This window comes from Convolutriloba macropyga, chromosome 5 (assembly GCF_964194025.1).
Source record: "Convolutriloba macropyga chromosome 5, txConMacr16.3, whole genome shotgun sequence".
Classification (NCBI taxonomy): Eukaryota; Metazoa; Xenacoelomorpha; order Acoela; family Convolutidae; genus Convolutriloba; species Convolutriloba macropyga.
In genome coordinates, this window is record NC_134472.1 from 67,941,699 (window position 1) to 67,954,217 (window position 12,519).

General features: G+C 37.1%; 1 protein-coding gene across 1 annotated transcript; it reads right to left on the minus strand.

Annotated features, from left to right (window-relative positions):
- LOC142339581 (uncharacterized) lies at positions 1–12,141 on the minus strand. The gene is made up of 5 exons (XM_075389722.1): positions 11,847–12,141; positions 11,074–11,422; positions 10,238–10,445; positions 1,203–2,306; positions 1–791 (listed from the first exon to the last, which is right to left on the minus strand). Exons 1-5 carry the CDS (start codon positions 11,897–11,899, stop codon positions 91–93), a joined length of 2,415 nt encoding a protein of 804 aa, XP_075245837.1. The 5' UTR covers positions 11,900–12,141; the 3' UTR covers positions 1–90.
- Between the last annotated feature and the right edge of the window lie 378 nt (positions 12,142–12,519).

Below are 12,519 nucleotides of genomic sequence, written 5' to 3' on the forward strand. Positions count from 1 at the left end.
TAGTATATATTGTAAATTAAATTTTTATGTGATATAGTATCTTTATTATTGTGACAAAAACTTTTAAACAACATAGTTCAACAGTATTCATTACAGTACAACACAACATCCACTTGTGGTTGGTGGCTTCACATCTTCCGTTTTTAACTTCTGATTTAGAGACTCAATATCAGTTTCCATGTCTCCTCGACCCCATTCTGGGCTTTCGGCTTCCAGGGTACTTTCTGGCTGCAACGTTTCCTCTTTTCCAGTCGCCACATTAACTTGCATACTTTTAACAACGCTATCTGAAACATCGCCTGCCCTTTCTGCTTCATTTTCTGCGTTTTTGTCGTCCGCTAGATCAACTTCGTTATTGACTGTAGTCTCGTTGAGATCTGAAGCCTTCTCAGGAGCTGATAACTCTTGATTTTCGACCGTTTTGGGGGCTGTGTCATTGCCCGTTTGAGCATTCTCTGCTTCTGAATTGTCTTCAACCGCCCGGTTACTATAAATTTGCAGAGGCGGATTGACAGTAATAGAGTTTCGAGCTCCTCTTGATCGATGTCGTTTAATGCTTCCAATTGAGCCTCTTTTCGATCTCCCGCCTGTAGCCACATCCTGGTGTTCTCGGGAATCGATGTCATCGTGTTTGTCTTCATCAGTAGCAGACGCTGCTTCGTTTTCTGCCTTTTCAGTGTCCCCTTCTACCTTGGTCGCTTCTGGATGTTCTGCCGGAGCAGCTCCAGCTTCTGCTTCTGCTGATACTGATCCACCGACCCACCCTGCTCCGTATTTGTATTCTTCGCTTTCTAAATAACAGCAAAACTAATTAATCATGAACGTGCATTTAGTTCAAGATTTGATCGAGAGGGGAAAATATTTTTTCCATAACCATGGGGTTTAAATGGATCAAGCTGTGTGACTAGCCATTTCAGTTAATATTGCTTCACCCAGGAAACATTTTCAAACTAGAAATATTAATAGAAATACCCAAAATAGTATCAATGTCTCTGCAAACTAATATCAATGTAAAACTCGAACCAAAAATTGATATGCCAGTAACAGCTCCCAGTAAAAAAAATATAGAAAAAGCATACCACAAATGTAGTCTTATATGCAAAACCCAAGGTCGGGCTCCAAATTTAATTATATTGATAAACACATGGCTTAGAAACTTCTGGAAGATCAAGGTCCAGCCCTTTGCCATAACACTAACTCACCATTGGAGTTCCGTTTGACCTCCTCCTTGTTTCCTTTTTCTGCTTCTGCTTCCGCATTCTCTGCGTCTTGTTGCTCTTTCACTTCCTCTTCCTCCTTTTCGAGTGAATTCTTCTCTTCGGACGTTCCCGGTTCCTTTGACGCTTCTGGGATATCAGTGAGACCTACTGGTGTACCAACAACGTCACTCACGGACTTCCGAAGTGTGAAGTCGGAGGAGTTGTAGGATGGCTCCGATGTTACAACCTCAGATTGTTTCTCCTCAGTATCATTATAAGTAAGGGTTCCATGTGATGCAATATGGACAGGAGGTACAATCACTGCAGACGATTCAACTTGTTCTTCTTTCTCTTCTTCGTCTGCTAATTTGTCCTCTGTACCTTCCTTCTTTTCACCTCCAGAACCATCGTCAACATCTCTTTGTCCGGACCCTCCCTTAGAGTCGCAATACTTGACCGATTCTTCAACTACATTCTTGTCATCACCTTCTGATGCTTCTTGAGTAACATTTGGTGTTTCCACAACAGTCTTACTAGCTTCTAAGGCTTCAGCTTTCGCATTTTCCGGTTCAAATGCTTCGCGCGTGACACTTGGCGTTTCCACGACATTCTTGCTAGCTTCAATATCCGCTTCGCCATTGTCATCCTCAGGCATCTGTTCAGTATCTTCGGCACTTTTCCCAGCCTTTTCAATTCCATTTTCATCTTTTACAGGTTCACTCTCGTGCTCCAAACTCGTGGCTGTTGCAACAATAGCGTCACTTTTACTTGCGGCATCAAAATGCTCAACAGACTTTGCTGCCGCAATGTCCTTCTCTCCATCATTTTCATTTTCAACACCCAAGGGAGTTTTGACAAAATCGGCTGATTTTCCCGACTCGTCTTCGTCATCAATACTTACTTCGGGTGCCTCCGATTCCCTATTTTGTGTTTCTTGTTTCTGATTATCGTCCGTTAGCTCTTTGCTAGCCTCCAGTGCCTCTTGGAGAGCCTCTTTTGTGGTTGATGGTTGTGGGAGATCTTCTGAGTCGTTCTGGTTGTCTGTATCTGCGACCTCGACAGCACTACTTCCGAGAGTCATTACAATAGGTTCTCCCGACAGAGCTTCTAAACCAAATCAAAATAACTAACAGCAATTCGTATTGATCAAAATTTTATTTAAAGATAATGTGGCTGAATAGAAAAAAACGACTTTATGGTTAGTTCTATGCCGTACTACAAGCCAGCAATTATTGTGATTCAGTTGACTTCGTCACAATTATCCTCAAAAACAGCGTTCCAATCATAAAATGTTGTAAATTGTAAAGTGAAGGAAACCAGACAAAAAATCACACGTTATTCGCATCTCCTTTCTTATATTTTCTTTCACACCGCGTCTAATATTTTTTTCACCTTTCACAATATTAATTACTAATCCTTTAAAAGTTTTGTCAAAAGAGAAGTCAAGAGTCAGCTAAATGGTTTTTTAACTATCAAACCAGCCTAAGCAAACAATTCAAACCAGAATTAGAGATAACGAAAATCTATTAAGGTCTAAGCAAAAAGCAAATTGAGGGAAAAAAGATTTTATCTTAACGACAATTTAGCAGCAACTTCTGGCCTGTAATTCAAATCAGTTCAAAAATTAGGTTGACATCACGATTCATCCTTCACAGTCGAATAAGAGTATCAATAATAAGTACTGACAAACGAAAACAATGAATTGCGAAGAAAAGTTCCTGATAACGACTAGATATTTAATAGATTTTATTCCGAAATTTCCTTGATGTGGTCTCTCTTTGTCCAATAAAGAATTCACTCGTTGCTTCCACATTTTAACAACAAAAACTAGAGAACAGAATTCGTGCATGAAATTTGAAATATGAAAGCGCTAAAAATCGGTACTGAAATATTCGATGTGTCGTTTTCATAACTTCGTGTTCTTTTTCTGTTGATTTTTTTGTCAAATTTCTGTAGATTTTTTGCCTTTTCAAAGCCAAGGAAATTGCAAGAAAAATATAAGCGCTACTTATATTATGAAAAATATCACATCAGAGAGAAAGCTGATGGAAATTTTTCAATTTTAGGATATATAAATTTATTTCGAATTTCGTCATTTCTTTATTTCTTCAAATCCTTACATGTTGCTGTTCTAATTTTTCTTCCCTTTCATGAAACCCTTTATACGAGTTTCTCTTCGCAATTAAAAAATGACAAAACTTTTTATCAACCATGAATTCATCTCAAAAATTAACTTCATAAACAAACATCAGTTTCAAATTTAATAAATGATACACGATAAGATGGTTTGAAATTTTTGGTCCGATGGTTCATTTTTACCTTTGTACACACAATGTAAATCAGATCATCCACTTAAATATACTAAAACAAAGATGATTCATTATTGCACTGACATCACTAATAGAAACTCTCGTATGAACAGCAGGTACAAGTTACCACACGTAAAAAGCAACTAACCCAGCAATTATCTCGAAATTAGAATCAAAACATAACTGCTAAAAAACTCAAAAAAGTTACCCGAAGCGGTTAAATTTTAGACTGCAAGCCACAGAAAAATGGGGACCAAAAACAAGAGTTAGAATTAGAGATCTGCTTCGAAAAAACAGCATGTGGAAAAAACCCACATCTGATTTTGTTGCTCTCAATTAAGAAATGTTATCAACAAAACAGACCCTCCTTTTCCTCTCCATTTTCCAAATTTTTTGAAGTTGAACAGGCTAAAAAGATGTGCGGGGATAATGGTTCAAAACTTTGGCTGAATGATAGTCTAACTAAAAGAGTGTGCTTTTGAGGTGTGTGTATGAGAGAGAGGGGGAGGAGCAAAAGGATTATCTGGATGGTGAATAAGACGTCAAAAATGCACTGATTACCCTGAAATTAAGCCTTCCCAGCAATTTTTTTATTACTGCGCACCTTTAAGACCAATAAAGCTCTAACATAGCTGGATCCTGACTTTATGCCCTCGGGCTTTACCGGTTTATATCGTTTCGATCAATAAGAGGTCGAATGGTCAAACAAGAATCGGTGGTACCAATATCGAACAAATAGAACGAAAAACAGGACGTAAAACAAGAACTTGGCTTCAGGGCAAAAATTAAGAATTATTTTTCACCGAGCCTTATATTTGACTTTATATCCTTAACAATTAGCAATCAACGATCTATCAAATATAACAACCGACTAACGTCGGAGGAATCGATGAATTGCTCTCAGACGACAGACGGGGGAACTATTGCAGCCTGCTACTGCTCGGGAGGGGTTACTGCAGTATGATTTTTCAGGTAAAATTAATTCAATGCTTCAAATTAATTTCTACTTATTAGAGGCAAAGAAACAAATGCAATTTTGATGCGCATTGATAATACTTTTGTGGTGGATTACTGACTGTCCAGTGAATCTAATTGCGTAATACTTGGTACAGAGTGCAATTGAGATTACGCAAAATTCAAAAAAAAATCAAGGGAGGAAAAGTCTATTGAGACGTCAAACAGATCAAGTAAAAAAGCGTGGAAGCAAGACCACATAACCCGCAAGACTACATAACCCGAGTTGTCAAAAGAAACAATTCAAAAATATTCCTTTCAATCGATTCTTAAAAGCAGTATATCACCATTACCTCAAAAGCAATTCAATTGCATTCAATTCGAGAATTAAAGCCCTAACGCAATCAATTTCCAATTGCAGCCCATTGATAGCAATTTGAAATCTAGGAAATAATAACAGTCGTATTCAAAAAGTTTCTCAGACAAATGTTACGGAATAAAATTCTCTGCAGTTTAATCAGAGGGCTATAACTTAACTATGGTATTCATGTAACACTTTCAATTAGTTTACATCATGTGCGAAGGCACATTCTTGATGTAATACTTTTTCTAAGAAGCACATTTTGATTTTTTGTGATCACTGTAGCAGCAAATTACTCACCATAAAAATCAGCTACTTGAAATTGTCAAAGCAAGAAATGCAAACCAGAGCTGTCAAAACTGAATGAATGATCGAAAGCTGATTTGAAAGGAGCGAGACGCCATATGATCGAATCAAAAATCTAGAAAAAATGAAAACTATGAGAGGGCCAATAATAGCTCCACTCCACTATCGCAGCCATTAAACACAACCGATAACGTTCGAAGAAACAGCTCTCAGACGACAAGCGAGGGGTTGGCTTTGATTATAGTTGCCGATAGCTTAATCGTAGCAGCCTAGCCTCAATGGGCATGGTACAATCTTTGGTAAATCTGAAAAGAAGAGAACTAGAAGTGAATTGAGCCCATTAAACGAAAACGGTGATCTGGACTATCAAGTTTCATTGATGAAGCAGTAGCAAAAATTATTCCTAAAATTATTGATGAGGTGAAGTGTTCAGTAAAGCAGGCTATCGAAGAAATGATTGAAAAAGTTTCAAATGGTACAAAGGAGGAAAGTTTAAATGAAGTTAAAACAGAAATTTATTCAGCAACAGATTCCATTCGAGAGCAAATGAGGTATCAAAAAGACGAGCTGACATTGAAGATGTTATCAGAAAGAGAAATGATGGAGAACTACAATAGGCGAGACAATTTGCGAATAATGGGAATGTCTGAGCGCATAACAACTGATGCAAATAATCGCACGATTTGGGAGTCTAGCGATAGAACAATAATCAACGTAGTGCAGCTGGCATCCGATATTGGAGTAGCATTGGATAAAAAAGACATCTCGACTGCTCATCGTCTTCCATCCAATAAGAACGAAAGACCAATTATCGCTCGTTTCACCAGAAGAGTAAGCAAAGTTGAAATTTTACGAAACAAGAGAAAGCTGAGAGAAAATGACACAACCATGAACGTTTCGATTGTTGAAGACTTAACAAGAGCCAGACTAAGGTTCCACAATTTGATGAAAAGCGACACAAGAATAGAATCGACATGGACAAGAGAGGGAAATTTGTTCTACAAATGGAAGGACAATAATAAAGTACATTGTGTTCGTCAACTGTATGAAGGAGGTATTGAGCTGGGATACGAATTACAGGATGTACAATTCTGCTTTGATAATCCATCGTTTTAGCAATTAAATAAAAAGTTGCCGAAAACAAAAACTGATCAGCTTTCTTTAATAATTTTTCATCTTAATACTAGATCGTACCCCCTGATATTCTTTGTCTAACGTCTAACAGAAACCTGGCTTAAAGATAATATGACACCGTATTGCTTCAAGTTATCAGGCTATAAAACACTCGTTTCTAAAACAAGACCCTACCGTGGAGGAGGTGTAATGATTCAATGCCGGGAAGCAGTGAAATTAGTCGCTGAGGAACAGTGCAACTTAGATGAAAGCCTTCTGATTAAAGTAGAAGCAAATAAAAAAAAACTGCTTCATATTGGTTGTTGACAATCCTCCGAGAAATAACAAAATGGAGTTTCTTGCACGCCTTGAAGAAACCTTAGAATGTTTAAGTAAAAAAGACTGCAGCGTTATCATTTGTGGTGATTTCAATATCAACATTTTGAAGAAAAATGATCTAACAGCAGCCTATTTTGATATTATTAATAGTAATGGCTTCGAGCTGCTAAATAGCGATCCGACACGAATTTAAACTTCTATTGATTCCTGTATCGACCATTTTATAACAAAAAATGTGGAAGGCAAGATTAAAACTCACAAAGTTGAAAGTTTTTCAGATCGCTATCCAATTTCCCTTGAAACTGTTGCCAAACATAGCAATTTTAAACCAGAGTTAAATTTTCCAGATACCTCGTTTACAAAATCTCAAGTGAAGTCAGAGATGTTTTGTTTTACATTGAGTCATCAGTTGCAAAAAAAAATGAATTAAAGGGTGAAATGAATAAATGCTTCAATTCCTTCCAACATTGATTTCAGCTGGTTTTTGATCATTATACTCCGATGAAAGTTTATTGTCATAAATCAGATCTGAAGCCTAAATGGTTAACTAACAATCTAAAAAAATTAATCAACAAAAGAAATAAAGCACATGGCCAATGGTCCAAAGATCGGAATAACGCCAGTTTGCGAAAGACATTTCTACTTTTGAGATACCGAGTTGAAAAAGAGAGCAAAAGATGCAAGCGTAATTACTATTTTAAGAAATTTGAAAAATGTCTGGGTGACTCGAGGAAAGTTTTCAAAATATTAAATGATCTTCGGGGCAAAAATGAAAAGTCAGATCAAATACCTATGTTGGAAACAGAGTTCGGACAATTAACAAAACCATTTGATTTAGCGCAAGAAATGAACTCTTTTTTCTCTTCTGTTGGAGAAAAACTCGTCAATTCATGTGTTCAAATTCCCTTAAATAGCAATGCTTTCAGTCAGCACACTAATTTTTCAATCTGGTTTGATACCAATGTAAAGGAGATATCTGATGTCATTGATAACCTATCAAATAAAACTTCTTGTGGTTTAGACGACGTATGTTCCAAAGTAATAAAGACGTCGTGTCCATCAGGGTATTTTCCCTACTGCCTTGTCCATCGCAAAAGTTTTTCCCCTTTTCAAATCAGGAAATAAAGCTTGCTGTAATGACTACAGGCCCATCTCTCTTTTAATATGTTGGGGCAAAATCTTTGAAAAAATAGCTTACACCAGGATCTATAATGATCTTGAAAGCAACAATCTCTTACACAAGAATCAGTTTGGTTTTAGGCGCAAGCATTGTACTATTGATGCCATAGGTGAATTTACGGAAAAAGTAAGAGCACATAATGATAGAAAAACAACGGCAACAGTCTTCATTGATCTAAAGAAAGCTTTTGATACAATTGACCATGAAATCTTACTCAGAAAGTTTGATCTTTATGGCTTAGTGGGTCCTTGTAAAAATTGGATGAAAAGTTTTCTAAGCAATCGTAAAGTGTGTTGAAGTAAATGGTGTAAGATCTAAGCTGTCTGATATAAAATACGGCGTTCCTCAAGGTTCAATTCTAGGCCCTTTGTTGCTCATCATTTATATAAACGACCTCCCTAAGGCATGTAATAGCAGTGACGTGTTTCTGTTTGCTGACGATGCTAACATTGCGGGCATTAACTGCTCCAAAAATGAGCTGGAAGTGGATCTAGCTAGTGTAAACAGTTGGCTGTTAAATAACAAATTAAAACTGAATTTAGAGAAAACGGTGCATATGTTAATTTCAAAAATGTGACTCCAGATTCTAGTTATCTAAACATAGCTGGATCGTGTCAAGTTTTCCAATCGCACTGCAAATACTTAGGAATTTTTTTGGACAACCAACTTAAGTACAATTACCATATCGAAACAGTTCGTAAAAAACTTAGTGTTCAGTGTGGAATTTTGTGCAAGCTAAGGCATTTAGTTTCTAGAGTTTTCTTGCTGAGGTTTTATGATACAAACATTAAACCCATAATTTAGTATGGAATTTTAGTTTATGGATGTACATCGCTGAATGCATTAAAGCCTATTCATATTCTTCAAAAGAAAATTTTGCGTACAATCTTTCATGAAAAAAGACGAGCATGTTGGTAATCTTTTTGTCCAGAATAAAATTCTTTCGGTCTATGAACTGTACATATATGAGCTTCTGAAATGTGTTCTTCGTTCTGCTGGAAAATTGCATTCGGAGGAATATATGAATAACCTGTTTCAATATAAAGAAAACCCCCGTTTAACGCGCAGTGCTCAAAAAAATCTTCTAAAATTGCCTTCCAAGTCAAACAGGTTTAAAAAATGTTCGTTAGCCTATAGAGGAGTTAAATTGTTCAACTTGCTGATTGAAAACGGTGTTCTTGAAACACCTCTTGAGATAGATAATGCATTTTTTTCCAAAATTGTTCATAGTATAAGGGATCTATATATTCTAGGCAATATAGACTTAACTGACTTTACGTTTGGATAGTTAAAGTATAGTATAGTGAATAGAGCAGTCAGACTTCCTCCTAATGAACTTCTAAGAATTCCTGGCCACAAAAGTGGTGCCGGTTGTTCGTTGCAGGGGGAGGAAGTCCGTCAACTTTACATAGATCTTGGGTTTTGGAATCTTGACACTTGGGTGTCAGAACCTAACCTTGATCAATGTAACGTACCCCTTCCCTCAAAAAAATCATGCATCACTTCAAAGCCTCTCAGTATGCTCTACATCAGTCAGGTAGCTGAAATGCAAAACAATTTCAATTTTTTTTAAGTTACTCTTTTTTTAATGTTTCGTTTTCTTTTACTTGCTTTGGTGAGATTGGGATACTTAAATGGACTTAGTTGACTATTATTCATTTTCTGTAATACAATGTTATTGGATTAGGGCAGCTTCAAGTGAACTAATTGGTTCCGTCTGCTGTCCTCTCTGTGCTAAATATATATTAGACTTTGTGTTGCTAGTATTATTATTTTGTATCAGAGAAATAAATTCTTCTTCTTCTTCTAATAAGATAAAGGCTGGGATGGTTGGGGAAAGAGGAGTCAAACCTTTCAAAAATGGACCTCCACATCACGAATTTTTGCCTCCTCGGGCTTTTATCAGCATCTTGGCTGATCCATAAAATTAACGCTTACTAAGACTCTGAGAGCAACCCAAGGACTTGATTCCCTCCCTCTGAATTTACCACTTTATCTTGTTTCTTGACGAAAAATCAGATCACTCAAGCTAGCCAAAGATTATTCTACAACAACGGTCAAGATAAAATTTTGCACGAAAGACACAAGAATAAAATGATTGCTTCAACCTTCCTTCGAGAGCAATTATCACACCAACAAATGAAAAATTCGAGCGTATACTGTTACAAAAAAGTTGCGTACTCTATTAAGACTAATGACATTAAAATTTGTTTCAGACACATGAAAAAATCGTCGAGTCAACCATACGTTAACAAAAGCTCCAGACTTTGTTTACGAACACTTGTCATTCGATGCCTTCGAAAAAGCAAGTTGCATTTTTTGAGAGAACACAACATCGACATGGGTCGAAATATTACTTTCAATCAATCCGCAGTTTTGAAAACTCGTTGCTTAAAACAAGGTAACCTCATAGTTTAAATAGACCCATCACTATCTTCAGATCACAGGCTACTAACGGCGACAGAACAAACCCTACCTTTACTAGCTCCTTCTTCCAAATTTCCAGTTTCCACACTAGTCGAAGCCATACTGCGTTCTGGGTCGGTTAAAGGTTTTGCCACCTCCGATTTATCGTTATTGTCTTCAGTTGCCCCAACCATTTCACTGTTCACGTGCAAATTGCTAGCACTTTCTTGCGGTTCCTGAGTGTCTTCTTTCTGTGAAACATCGGCTGTTTTCAGATCCTGGCATGAGATATTTTCCGTTTCTCAAGCTAATTTAGTTGCGTTACTTTGAAGTATTAGCGTACTTACAACTTTAAAGATTTACAATAATGCTGTTACAACTTTCACATTTGCTCACCTTAAGTAGATTGTTTCTGGTCTTCTCAGTTCAAATCAACGCTTACAATACAATGTTACGATTTCTGTTTGCGTGTAGAACTCCAGCTGAAAACTTCAGTTTTTCAACTTACGATTTGTGTAATTGCTTGTCAAGTTATCTGATTGGTAGTTGATGACAGACTAAAACACCTTAAGACCCCACCTATACACCCCCTTATTGTAATTACATCATAGCGGGGAGATAGATTCAAGTGGGGGATATAATTAATGGGAGAGATTTAATAATATACATCCGAGTTTAATTTTCCTAGAAAATATGGATCACTGGGATCTTTTTTGTTTGTGCCCCCCCAGCTTAGAGGATGTATATTATTAAACCACCTATCACCGTAAATATATCAATTTCATGAAGCTTTATAAAAGGAAACAGCCTTTGCCTTTGAAACTGTTTCTACATCAGAACTAATTCCTATCTTAGAACTAGGTCTTTCTCCTCCCACTCAGAAAACTGGTGAAACGGAAAATATGCCTGATTTGGTGCACCGTTGCCCGATTCCGCAGCCGCAGTCTTCTCTTTATTGACTGCTTCATTGCCTTCGGAATTGTAGTTCTCGATGATTTCGTCCATTCGTTCTCCGTCACTTGTCATGACATTACTCTTGACATGTGGATTAGTAACTGAGCTCTTTTCAGGTACGCTGGCACTGCTTTCGTCTGTGTCGATTGGCTGTTTGACTGGGATACTGGAGACCTCAGGCTGAGAAATGGGTTCTGAGCTCTGCTGCAACTCGAGCGGGCTCTCTTCCATGTTCCCAGACTTGGACACCTCAGTTCCACTTTCTCCTCCATCGACTTTGCCAGGTGACAACTCATCATTTCTGAAATGATTCTTGGGTCGTGAATACAAATTGCTTAAATTGTCTAGAATTGCTTCCCAATATGACCAACCCAAATAACTGATTGATTACACAGATGCGTTATAAATTACTGCTAACTATAAGTATTAACGAACCGCACCAAGTCAACGTAAAAAAGCATATATGTGCTGAATGGATGATCTTTTCCTTTACCCCCCCCCCCCCACCACTAAGAAAGGCACAAATACATTGTAAATCATGAACATTATATAACACGTGCTTCTGGGGTGCGGGTTGCTGGGCCCACAATTAATCGCACCGTTTCCTGCAAAAAAAACATTGGGATCTTTCCGATTAGAACCGAAATTTTCAATGTTGGCGGGAACAAGCACCAACTCTTGAAAGCAATTCTAAATTGAATAGTGAATAGTTCTAAATCCCATACTTTGCAAGGTTCTTTGATGAGCTAGTACTGTTATCGCTTTTGTTGTCAGACATTGTTCTTCAGATGATTGCAGATATCGGCTACCTTGTCTTAGCCCGTGTTATTAATAAATCCCAATCGTTGTGGACAATAAATTAAATAACAAACTCTAATATCGACACAACTTTGTTGGATCCAGATTACATAAACAAACACGTGCTAATTTTATCAAACTTTCAATTTTGAATGCGAATAGAACGCACGGTACGAATTATTTTCTTTTCATTACGAATTGATTATTTTTATGGTTATAATATTGCTAATCAGCTGATCAAAAGTATAATGACAATCATTAACATTTAAGTTAACTAGCTAACTTAATTCAAATCTATAAGACGCAGTTTAAATTTGAGGTGCTTGCTTTGCCACCTCACCTGTTTGAAAATGGTTGATTTGTGAACAAGCGTTAACTCAGATTGGCTACCCTTCATATGCCAAACAATTTATGATAACCGAAAACCTCAAAACGTATAAAAATTTATGAGTCTTTCCAATATGCCTCCCCACCTTAGTGGTCACATAACGTACAGCTCTCCTATTACTATAAATAGTGGTCATATATCCTATAGCCCCTAATCATGATAATTACACCATAAGGGGGACTATAATGAGAACGACCGATTATTGACACAAT

What these genes read in the sequence shown, in the direction of transcription:
- LOC142339581 (XM_075389722.1), bottom strand. Translation starts at nt 11,899, where the DNA reads ATGTCTGACAACAAAAGCGATAACAGTACTAGCTCATCAAAGAACCTT. An exon ending in GCAACGGTGCACCAAATCAG is followed by an intron (nt 10,446 to 11,073) that starts GCATATTTTCCG and finishes ATCTCATGCCAG; the next exon opens with GATCTGAAAACAGCCGATGT. An exon ending in GGAAGAAGGAGCTAGTAAAG is followed by an intron (nt 2,307 to 10,237) that starts GTAGGGTTTGTT and finishes GATTTGGTTTAG; the next exon opens with AAGCTCTGTCGGGAGAACCT.